Source organism: Myodes glareolus, chromosome 26, assembly GCF_982192425.1.
Source record: "Myodes glareolus chromosome 26, mMyoGla1.1, whole genome shotgun sequence".
Taxonomy (NCBI): Eukaryota; Metazoa; Chordata; class Mammalia; order Rodentia; family Cricetidae; genus Myodes; species Myodes glareolus.
In genome coordinates this window covers 15032184-15045112 of record NC_142051.1, presented here as the reverse complement: position 1 = coordinate 15045112, position 12929 = coordinate 15032184, and the positions used below count along the sequence as shown (strand labels likewise).

The 12929-nt window shown below is 43.3% G+C and overlaps 1 protein-coding gene across 1 annotated transcript in view; it reads right to left on the bottom strand.

Moving 5' to 3' along the window:
* The window catches only part of Myrfl (myelin regulatory factor like), a 120343-nt gene that overhangs the window by 60566 nt on the left and 46848 nt on the right, over window positions 1–12929 (bottom strand). The window contains exon 6 of the mRNA XM_087901975.1: window positions 2742–2892. Within this exon, the coding sequence (XP_087758101.1) occupies window positions 2742–2892 (151 nt within the window). The remainder of the gene's footprint in view (window positions 1–2741; window positions 2893–12929) is intronic.

Genomic DNA, 12929 nt, shown 5'->3' with positions numbered 1-12929 from the left:
TAAGATTGAGTGTGCGACGGATCCGAAGTGTCATCTTGTCTGATGTCACAGCACCCTCAGTTCTGAACACACATGTGCATGTCACACAATATGCGCCTGCAGCACACCAGGCTAGTGATGGCTGCCTGGAACACAGCCCACATGCCAAGCAACTGTATGTTATGGAGTGCAGTGTTTCTACCGTCCAGACAAGCAATTCTGTTCTTAGAGAAAGAGAAAGGTTGATTATAGAAAACAAAGACTTCTTAATAGTTTCTCACCATAGGATTCGATTGTAGGATTCAGCAGGTAGGATCAAATTAATATCACTTTGGACTAGATTGTATTTGAATATTTGATTTAAACATTGTTTTTAGAGTTGTCAGCTTGAGTTTCATTTTTTAAAAAAGACATAATTAAATAAATTTTGACTTATGGTTTGGATAGAATTGCCAACAGTTTCTGAAATGATCTCAAATACACCTTTCATAAATGTATACTATATATTTATGTGAATCAGTGTTCTTGGCATTAAATAATAACAAAATCAAAACATCTATAAACTGAAAAACATTGAAGGTATTCCATGTCTTACAGTATCAAATATGAGCCAAGATTTAATTCTTTATATAAAAATCAGTATGCAAATTTATTTTTCTTTTTTAAATGGCAAAATTGTATTTATACCAGTAATTGTTTTTCAAATATTTTGTGTACCTATCTTATATACCTTCCCAGGATTGTATAAAAATTACTCAGGAGGAAGGGCTGTGAGTGGGAAAAGTTTGAGAAGCCCAAGTCTAAAGTCTAGGTGGATAAAGTGATGCTGACTTACGTAGGGTAATAATAACTGTCTTGGTGAAGTAGTGCATACCTCACTGCCAAAAAACCCTGAAAGAAGAGGGCTTACAGCTCAGACATGAGCATCCGACTGAAGAGTCAGATCGCTGTAATGGAAGGACCAATGAGAACTAACCTGGATGGTGTTGAACGGTAACAGTCAGTCCCTGACTAAATATCCATCTCTTCACTGCAGAAAGGCAATTCTTCTTTTGACATCAGAAATTACACATGAAGCCGACTGAGCTTGCTTTGCCAAACTCTCTTCTGTACTACACGCTTGAAACACTCGGGGAAAGGCGGGTTAATAAATGTTAATCCCTAACTTCATTGCTTTGAGGTAATCGAGGGAAACAATGTTTTCATAGCACACTAAACATATTTACCTATAAACAAGTGAATGATTTTCTGTCTCTGACTTGAATAGTCAAATCAAGAGAGCTTGGATAATCATCTCAGTGAATGTTGCCTTTGTTTAGAGAAAGTGAATGACGGCTGAGTATTCAAAATAAATCTGCTTCTGTACCTTTGAGCTGATTCCCTCTGGGTTCTCATTTTTTTTTTTTAATTCCAGATCAGTGAAGCACAGACAGGCTGTTGATATAAGCCAGTATGTGGTGGTGGTGGTGGTGGTGGTGGTGGTGGTGGTGGTGGTGGTGGTGTGTGTTGTCTGTCTATGAGCGCAGGCTCTAGTGAACCAGCACAAGTGGGGTCAGAGGACAACTGTCAGGATTTGGTTGTCTCCTGCCATCTTGGGGGATGCAGGGGTGAAACCAGAACTGCTCTCAGTACTTCTCCCCACTAAGCCACGTGGAAACACATTTCTAAAGTCTCCTCTGCGAGAAACAGAGAACACTAACCCTTTAAAAGTTGGCCAACTCAGACACACGGAGACAGAAAGGTTTTTCCTAAAGCACATGCCTGCCTGTGACAGTTTCATGCTTCAGACAGAACATGAAACGTTCCCAAAAGATAATCAAGGGAAGGCTGTCTCAGCAGCAAGACCTAGAAGCTTCTCCTCTGGTTACTAAGTGCACACAGAAGCCCAGGCACACTTATGACATTTCAATGAAATCAACCTCCTTCTGCTGCCTTTTAAACACAACTCCCCATGTCTTTTTGAATCCTTAGCCTTGACTTTGAGAAAAACATTTATTCCTGTAGCCTACCCAGGATAAGGGTCCCAGAGGTGAGCTTTGCTATATTTGAATTTGGAAAACAGCAAAAGGGCCCTCCAGTATGTTTCTGGTATCTCTTGCCCCATGGTACGTTTATTACTTGAACAGTCTCCTCTTGAGTCAGAGCGTGTTGACTTTGAGCCTGACAACGCTGATTCCCGACAAAAATGTCAGTAGTCACCTGGCAACCAATTTAATGTGCCCCCGAAGTATTCTGTGGTATTTATAAATTTACGGCAGGGTTAGAAGTTAGCTATTTCCCAATGTTTCCTTTTTGCTTTTTATCTCATTTTTTAAACATTTATTTTGGATGCACATTCAGAGGTCAGAGGGCAACTCGTAGGACTCGGTTTCCTCTTCCTACCATGTGGGTTCCAGGGATAAGATTCAGACCAAGAAACTTGACAACAAGCATCTTTTTCTTCTTAGCCATCTGGCCAGCCCCCAGATTTTCCTTTGAACTAGGCCTGTTATCCTAGGAAGAGGCCCTCTCCCTCCAACATTTCGTGTGTAAATTATAATGAGGTAAAATTCCTAACTGATTTCTTGAAAGCCAGGAGTCTTCATCCCAAGGATTATTTAAGATGTAAACCATATGGGGTAGAACAGACCCTTTCTCAGTGATCCACCCAATTCGATCAGGGATGGCATCTAATACCTGGATAAAACTCTAAGATTTAGCATCGCGCTCACACCTGACACCGGATCTCCACCCCATCCCAAAGCATTGCTAGGACCACTCACAGTTTCTCATAATGACTGTTTAACAAGCCATGCCAAGGAACACTTCGGTATGGCTGCCACTTCAGAGCAGGAGAGCATTGGTCCACGGGCATCCCATTATGGCCCTCTCGGTCATGGTCCTGCACGTCGACGCCATGGGACCTGCTTCTCACTGCAACAACAAACAAACAAGTGAGTTTGAGTATTCCTACGCGGCTGTTCCTCTAAGACTCTCAGGTAGCTGCGTGGAGTGAAGGAGCAGGCTGTGTGTGAAGCAGAATAACTTTAGGAGGGTGTTAAGAGGGAAGAGGTATGCTGCTGACCCAGAGTCGTGAGAAAAACCCTTCCGGGTCAGTGAGCTCTAAGAAAGGTCATTGAACACTTGTGGGATCCTACTTCCTACATAGCTTATCACTTCTTGTATGTCTGATCATAAGGAAGTCTATGTCCAGTCCCAGGAAAGTAGTCATCCAGGTTCTATCAAGACATAGTGTTAACTGCTTGCATTCAGGGTGGCCATGTGGTCCAGTACAATGCAAGCACAGTAGATCTTGGAGTCATGAGGTGACCAAGATGCTCTCTCTTTCACATAAGGCTAGAGCCTCTGAGATACTTTCTCAAGAGTAGCTGGCACAATTTGGGAAGAGGAGAGAAAGTCCACCTGGGGATAAAGCCAGCACGACCCGGTAGGATAACAATGTTGGCACTCGGTCCTGTTGGGCTTTGAGTTCTGGGTCCAATCCATTTAGGTTTCTTATGTCAAAGGAACCAACACAACTTGTTGGTTTATGTTTGTTTTGGATCTTGTGGGAAGAGATGTGTGTGTGTGTGTGTGTGTGTGTGTGTGTGTGTGTGTGTGTTTTAAGGCAATTTAATGATCCTGGTTTTCAGCCTTACTAATTTCGGTCAGCATCCTAATTTGGTACAGGTCTTTGTGGCACCAAGATTCTGTGACTCCCAGTGATTTCAAAGATGCACATTGGAGAAAAATGCAGCCACTTCAAGCTGGTGCTAAGAAAACTAGAGATCTGCATGAAGAGGAAGGAAACGAGGTCCTTAAGTCTCACCGCAAATGGGTCTAAAACATAGTCCTAGACTCCTGGTCCAGGGCTTTCTGAGTAGGGACTCTAGTGGCTCAGCATGAGGCCAGCATCAAGTTAAATGAGACCTCATGGGGTTCAAAGGCTTCTGAATAGCAGAGGAAAGAATTCGAATGAAGAAACAGCTCACAGAATGAAAGAAAATCTTCGCTAGAAACACATCTGACAGAGAATTAGTACCCATGACACACACACAGAACTCAAGACACCGTACAAGAAAACTAACCATGCAGTTTAAAACTTGGGCTGAGGAACTGAGCAGAGAATTTACTTAAGAAGAAATACAAATGGCCAATAAACATATTTCTAAATATTTATTTATTTTATTTTATGTAGATGAGCATTTTGCCTGAATGTCTGTGTACCATGTGTGTTTCTTGTGCACACAGGTATCAAAAGAGAGCATCAGATTCCCTGGAACTGGAGTTACAGGTGGTTGAGAGCCACCATGTAGGGCCCTGTCCTTTAAAAGAGCAACGTGTGCTCTTGCCCGCTAAGCCATCTCTCCCAAGAAATGTTTTTAAAAGTTTCGGCATCCTTAGCTATCAGGAAAATGAAACTTAAAATGACTTTGGGACTACTCTTATCAGGAAAACAAAATACAACACATCCTGGGAAGTTTAGAGAGAAGGGGAAAGCCTTCTTCTCTGCTGCCAAACGTTTACGCTGGTACAGACAGCATGGAAATCAGCCCGGAGTCTCGAAAACACTAAAGAGAATACAGGATGACCCAACTGAACCATTCCTAAGCCTGTAGCCAAAGAGCTCTGTATCTGTGGCAGAGACACTGGCAGATCCAGCCTGGGCTCCCTGCTACATCACAAGAGCACGGAAGTGAAATCAGCCTTGGTGGGCACCAGCTGGTGTATGGATCATGAAAATGTGGTCCGTACACACAATGGAATTCTACTCAGCTGTAGAGAAAAATGAAAACGTGCAAGGAAAGTGGTTGGAATATATTATATGAGGACAGTTAACTCAGATTCAGAAAGATAAGTATCCCAAGTTTGTTTTCATATGGAGGTCCTATTTTCTAACTTTTATATGTGTGTGTTGCAGAGGGTGCAGGGGCAACGAAACTAGAGAAGGTCCTATAAGGAAGGAAAAATGAAGCTTGAGGGATGGTAGCAGATGCTGGGGGTGGGGCAGAAAGATGAGGGAGAGGAGGGGCGAGGGCCAGTCAAAACCAAGGATGTGTCAATAGGCTGTAAAGAAATGGGGTCTTCAGTTAATTGCCAAAGGTGGCTGGTGAGATGGCTCTGTGGTGAAGAGTGCCTACTTCTCCAGAAAGCCTTAGCTTGGTTCCCGGCACTCACATCAGGCAACTCCTAGCCATCTGTAACTCCAGTTCTAGGGGATCTGACACTCTCTTCTGGCCCCTGTGGGCACCTGTACTCATGACCATACCACACACAGATATACTCACCTACTCACAATTAAATATAAAAGAGAGAGAGAGAGAGAGAGAGAGAGAGAGAGAGAGAGAGAGAGAGAACTTGAACAGAGGTAAATTGTACGAATGAATACAGAAGTCAAGAGTTATTAAATGAAAGTCCCAGTGTTGGGGGTTGGGCTACTTTCCTATGGGCTGTTGGCCAAGGAGGCCCCAGAGATTGTCAAAACAATGCATGCAATTACAACTGCTATTGGTTGCCCACGAAAAGTCGCTAAAGATACCACATTCTCTGGTCCCGGGACATAGAGAAATCAGTCAGAAGCAGGCTACAAACTTCCTCTCTGCTGGCTAGCCCACAGTGGGCTGGAAGATGCTGTGCTGACTGTTGGGGAAGGACTGACGTCAACAGTTGTGTGCAGTGCGAACCCTGAAAGCAAGAAAACCAACCAGCCAGGCAAGATGTACCCTTTGTACAACAGTGTCAAGCCTGTTGTGGGAAGAAGCAACCACTTTCTGCTTGGATTTGAGCCCTGTTCCATAGGAGGGAGTTCACTTCTGGTATTATAAACCTAGTCAAAAGCTACAGCCGGGGAGGTCCCTAGTAGGAAGGCTACTGCGGTCATTTTGCTAACTGGACATGATCCCACCCATACAATTGTCTTCTCAATAATCATGTTTATGGTCATTGTCTGCTGCTCCTGCCAGCTTTGACCAGGGAAACGTCTTACTGCAGCGGTTAGTGCTGGCCACAGAGACGCATGAATAGTCACAGTGACGAGAAAAAGTGCCTGTCGGCTGCTCAGCTGTATATGAGATTCACCTGCTCCAAGGCTCAGAGAAATACAGAAGAGGGGAGAACATAAAGGCCAGAGGACGGGGTAGAATATGTTAGACCCCTGTGTCCTGGGCATAACGTGGCCACTGCTCCCTAGAGCTTATAGCAACTGTGATTATCTGAACAAGACCGGGGCCATCAGGATCGTGTCATGGAGCGGGATGCAGCTCACAAAAACATACAGGCAATTGGTGGTTGAGACGAGAGGGTGAGGCATTTTCTTCAGTGTTGTAGCTATTGGTAAGATGTCGTATTTTATAAGCAACGCTAATGAAAACCATTGGGTCATCAATAAAGACAGACACAAGTAGAGAGAGGACTTGCTGCTAAGAAGAAGGGGATCAGCAGGTTGTGGGGCACAGTGCCTGATGTCAGGAATAAGGGTGATAGCAGGCCTTGGTAAGATCAGGCATGGGTTGTCAGCAGGGACACAGGAACAGAACATTAGCATCTATAGAATGTGCCACCAGCCTGTAGCCGGGGGAAGGTAAGAGAAAGGGGCTGTGTTTTTTTTTTTTTTTTTACTCATCCAGTTTTCATTTCCTTATAAAACAGGGTTGCTTCAAGTCACTTTGCATTCCAAATGTCACAGAAAATAAACTTTCTTAGGTCCTGGCCTCAGATGTTCTCCTACACAGAGAAACCCTGTCTCAAGACAAAAACAAAAACAAAACAAAATGGTGGGTCCAAGCATTGACCTTAGACTTGTGCCTGGAATTTCAGCTTGGGCTCGTGTAGTCTCCAGGACCTCACCGGTGGCTTGGCAACACCCTGGGAAGCTAGAACTAACCCACCCAAGCATGGCCACTGGGACTCCTTTACTATTTTTATGGGGAAGGGAAAGGAAGAAAATGCCTTTATCTTTAATGATAACTCCAATACCGATGCACACATGCCCCTTCCAATAACCGCCACTGCCTTGCAGTCTGACAGCACAAAGGAATTAATAGAGAAAGGATAAGACGCATGGGGTGTTGCCCAGTGGTAGAGTGCTTACATGAGCTAGGTGCAGGGTTTCATCCCCAGAACCAGCCTCAGAAAGAAGGAAGTGAGGCAGGGAAAGAGGGAGAGAGGGAAAGAGAGAAGGGGAGAGGGAGAGAGAGATTATAACATAGCAATACCAGTGCTGGCATCTTTTACCCACCACTGTGTTTATCCGATCTGTCTACTATTGCGCCAAATGGCATTCAATTGTTTGCATTGCCATTATCACACTTCATTGCATAACCTACCATTGACCCAAATGAATTATGGGTAACAGAACCAGGGACATTCTGAGTTGCACATTTTTTTTTTGGTGGGTGGGTGTTTATATTTCTGTCAGGTCTATGCCTAGGTGTATATCAGGGGCTAATGAAATATGTTTGAGGTAATGCTACTAAATGCTTCTGGAGTGGTTATGAGACAAGGATCCTAAATTTCATTCACAAGGATTGGCACTGGGGTTCGAGGACCGGGAATGAGTTGCTAGTGTCACGGCTGTTAGGAGGAAGACATGCGTGTAAACCTCCTTCTTCTCTTCACGTCACCTAAGCATCTCCAGAGAACATATACACACTGACGGCAGTCGAGTACCCGGATTCCACTGGAGAAAGCTGGTGGCTTGTGTCTGCGTGCTCTTCGAAATACCCTATACACCTCACTTTAAAAGACTCTCAGAGAGCTGGGTGGTGGTGGCACACACCTTTAATCCCAGCACTTGAGAGGCAGAGGCAGGTGTATCTCTGTGAGTCTGAGGCCAGCCTGGTCTACAAGAGCTAGCTCCAGGACAGGTTCCAAAGCTACAGAGAAACCCTGTCTCAAAGAGAAAAGGAAAAAGAATGAGCGATAGCGAGAGCAAGAGCGAGAGCGAGAGCGAGAGCGAGAGAGAGAGAGAGAGAGAAAGTGAGAAAGGGAAGCAGATATTAGGGTGCATACAACATTCAGGCAAAATACTTCATTTATAAAGTATTACACACGAGAGTCAAAGTCTTTCAGGAAAGGCGTGAACCCTCTCTTAATCAGACAAGTGAGGTCAAGAGCCAAGGAACAGGAGCCTTACACTAGTAGTGCTCTCTCTCTCGCTCTCTCTCTCTCTCTCTCTCTCTCTCTCTTTCTCTCTCTCTCTCTGTGTGTCTGTCTGTCTGTCTGTCTGTCTGTTTCTGTCTCTCTGTGTGTATGTCCCTCTCCTTCCTTCTCTTCCTCTCTCTCCTCTTCTTCTTCCCTCTCTTCCTTTCTCTGTTTCTAGCCCTCTCTCCTTCTCTCTCTTTCTCCTCCTCCCTCCTTCTCTTCCTCTCTCTGTTTCTACCCCTCTCTCCTCTCTCTTTCTTTCTCTTCCTCTCTCTCCATCTCCTTTCCCCTCTCCCCCTCTCTCTCTCCCCCTCTCACTCCCTCTTCCTCTCTCTCTGTGTCTCTACCCCTCTCCCTCTCTCTCTTTCTCTCTCTCTCCCCTCTCTCTGTGCCCCTCTCCTTCCCCTTCTTCCTCCCTCTCTTTCTCTCTCTCTCTCTGTCTCTACCCCCCTCTCTCTCCCTCCCTCCATCCCTCTCTTCCTCTCTCTCTCTCTCTCTCCCTCCCTCCCTCCTTCCCCCCATCTCTCTTGAGCATTCGACATCTGTTCACACCAACACAGCGGTTCTACAGTCCATGCCCCACAAACGGTGCCTTGGAAGCCTTGCCCATGTGTACTGCGGAGAGAAGGTCACCAGCTTTGAAGGTCTTCACTGCAGATCTGAAGGATTCAGGATCCCCAAGAAAACATACCTCTGGAGGTGGAAACACACTTCTGGAAGTATCTATAAGAACATTTCTCGCCCGAATCCTGTCCCAGCCTATATCCAGGTACACCTTCCTCTCTTCCCCTCTTCCCCTCTGGGGCCACAAGATCTCCCCAGAGCTGCTCCCTTGCACGCTGGGCCTGGGCTGTGGGCTCAGGCCGGTAGGGGCAGTTCCTTTGCTTGGAGAGCCTGCCTGAGGACAGGCAAGCTCTGTCTCAGCTCAGCCACACTCCTGGCCAGCAAGAGACAGTGATCTTCTAGCAAACATCCATTGGAGGAGGGGTGAGTTTTCTCCTGTCCCGAGGGCTTTGGCTAGGAGGAATTCAGACTTTCCCTGCCCCCCTCGACTTTCTGGTCACCAGGCAGAGGAGGCTCCTCCCTGCAGAGCTCTCCCAAATCCTGTCCCAGTCTTTATCCAGGCACACCTTCCTCTCTTCCCCCCTTCCCTCTGGAGCCACAAGATCTCCCGAGAGCAGCTCCCTTGTGCACTGGGCCTGGGCTGTGAGTGCAACCCAGCAGGAGGGAGTGCCTGTGTTTCAATAGACTACCTGCCGAAAGGTAGACCTTCTGTCTGTGAAGTCCCTGCCCAACAAGGGAACCTGACCTGGTACCAGAAGATCCAATAGAGAGCATTTGAAGGAAGAGATGGGCAGACGCCAAGGCAAGAACTCCTCCAACAATCTAAAAAACAACATGAAAACACCAGATACCAATGACCCTACAATAGAAGGTCTTGAACCTCTTAATTCAGAAGAAGCGGAAAAAAATGCCATTATGAAAGCAATAGAGTCCCTTAAACAGGATATGAATAACTCCCTTAAAGAACTGGATGAGAAGTACAACAAAAAGATTGAAGAAATGAGTAAAGAAATGGATGAGAAATATAACAAAAAGTTCGAAGAAATGAGTAAATCCATGAATGATACACTGGGAAACCAAGAAAAAACAATCAAGCAGGTAATGGAAACAGTTCAAGAATTGAAAACTGAAATGGAGTCAATGAAGAAAACACAAAATGAGAGCCGGCTGGATATGGAAAATCTAGGTAAACGAACAGAGACTACAGAATCAAGCATAACCAATAGGATACAAGAGATGGAAGAACGAATCCCAGAGTCTGAAGACACCATAGAGAAAATAAATGCTCTGATCAAAGAAAACAGCAAATCCAATAAATTCTCATCACAAAACATTCAAGAAATCTGGGACACAATAAAAAAAACCAAATCTAAAAATAATAGGGATCGAAGAAGGAGAAGAGCTACAGATCAAAGGACCAGAAAATATATTCAACAAAATTATAGAAGAAAACTTTCCCAACATAAAGAATGATATTCCTATGAAGGTTCAAGAAGCATACAGAACACCGAATAGACTTGATCAAAAAAAAACATCCCCTCGCCATATAATAATCAAAACACAAAACATACAGATTAAAGAAAGAATATTAAGAGCTGCAAAGGAAAAAGGGCAAGTAACTTATAAAGGTAAACCTATCAGACTTACACCGGACTTCTCTATGGAAACCATGAAAGCCAGAAGGTCCTGGATAGAGGTACTGCAGAAACTAAGAGAGCATGGATGCAAACCCAGACTACTATACCCAGCCAAGTTATTGTTCACTATCAATGGAGAAAACAAAATATTCCAAGATAAGAACAAATTTAAACAATTCGTAGCCACAAACCCAGCCTTAATGAAAGTAATAGAAGGAAAATCGCAACCCAAGGAATCCAACATTGCCAACATTACCTACAATCACTCAGACATCTAGCGACCCTTCACGAGCTTAACTCAAAAAAGGGACACATACAAACTCTATTAAACAAAGAAACAAAAAATAATAATAACCGGAGTCAACAACCACAGGTCATTAATATCACTTAATATTAATGGACTCAATTCACCTATAAAAAGGCACAGACTAAAAGATTGGATACGAAAACAGGATCCAACATTCTGCTGTTTACAAGAAACACACCTCAAACACAAAGATAGACATCTACTCAGAGTAAAGGGCTGGGAAAAGGTTTTTCAAGCAAACGGACCTAAGAAACAAGCAGGTGTGGCCATTTTAATTTCCAACAAAATTGACTTCAAACTAAAATCAATCAGAAGAGATGGAGATGGACATTTTATACTCATAACAGGAACAATTCATCAGGAGGAAGTCTCAATCCTGAATATCTACGCCCCTAATATAAAGCCTCCTACTTATGTAAAAGAAACACTTCTAGAACTCAAGGCAGTCATCAAACCACACACACTAATAGTAGGAGACTTCAACACTCCTCTCTCACCAATGGACAGGTCAATCAGACAGAAACCTAACAGAGAAAGAAGAGAATTATTGGAGGTATTGAATCAAATGGACTTAACAGACATCTATAGAACGTTCCACCCAAATAGGAAAGAATATACCTTCTTCTCTGCAGCTCATGGAACCTTCTCGAATATTGACCACATACTGGGTAACAAAGCAAACTTCCACAGATACAAAAAAATATTAGTAACCACCTGTGTCTTGTCAGACCACCATGGATTAAAGTTAGAATTCAACAACAGTGCTACCCCCAGGAAGTCAACAAATTCATGGAAGTTGAACAGTCAATTACTGAATCACCCCTGGGTCAAGGAAGAAATAAAGAAAGAAATTAAAGTCTTCCTTGAATTTAATGAAAATAAAGACACAACATACTCAAACCTATGGGACACTATGAAAGCAGTGCTAAGAGGAAAGTTCATAGCACTAAGTGCCCAATTAAAGAAAACGGAGAAAGCCCACATTGGAGACTTAACAGCACACTTGAAAGATCTAGAAAAAAAGGAAGCTGATTCACCCAGGAGGAGTAGAAGACTGGAAATAATCAAACTGAGGGCTGAAATCAACAAAATAGAAACAGAGAAAACAATCCAAAGAATCAATGAATCAAAAAGCTGGTTCTTGGAGAAACTCAACAAGATCGACAAGCCCCTATCCAAATTAATCAAACGGCAGAGAGAGAACATGCAAATTAATAAGATCAGAAATGAAAAGGGGGACATAACCACAGACGCAGAGGAAATTCAGAGAATCATTAGATCTTACTACGAAAATTTATATGCCACAAAGTTGGAAAATGTACAAGAAATGGACATTTTTTTAGATAAGTACCATATACCAAAGTTGAGCCAAGACCAGGTGAACAATCTAAACAGACTTGTCAGTCGTGAAGAATTAGAAGTTGTTATTAAAAATCTCCCTACCAAAAAAAGCCCAGGACCAGATGGTTTCAATGCAGAATTCTACCAGAACTTCCAGGAAGAGCTAATACCTATACTCCTTAATGTATTTCACAATATAGAAACAGAAGAATCATTGCCAAACTCTTTTTATGAGGCTACAGTTACCCTGATACCAAAACCACACAAAGACATGACCAAGAAAGAGAATTACAGACCAATCTCACTCATGAACATTGACGCAAAAATACTCAATAAAATACTGGCAAACCGAATCCAAGAATACATTAGAAAAATTATCCATTATGATCAAGTGGGCTTCATCCCAGAGATGCAGGGCTGGTTCAACATACGCAAATCTATCAATGTAATCCATCATATAAATAAACTGAAAGAAAAAAACCATATGATCATTTCATTGGATGCTGAAAAAGCATTTGACAAAATTCAACACCCATTTATGATCAAGGTGTTGGAGAGAATGGGATACAAGGATCATACCTAAATATAATAAAAGCAATATACAGCAAGCCGACAGCTAACATCAAACTGAATGGAGAGAAACTCAAAGCCTTTCCACTAAAATCAGGAACACGACAAGGCTGTCCACTCTCACCATACCTCTTCAATATAGTGCTTGAAGTTCTAGCAATAGCAATAAGACAACATAAGGGGATCAAGGGGATACGAATTGGAAAGGATGAAGTTAAACTTTCGTTATTTGCAGATGATATGATAGTGTACATAAGCGATCCCAAAAACTCTACCAAAGAACTCCTACAGTTGATAAACACCTTTAGTAATGTGGCAGGATACAAGATCAACTCCAAAAAATCGGTAGCCCTCCTATACACAAAGGATAAAGAAGGAGAGAGGGAAATCAGAGAAACATCACCTTTCAT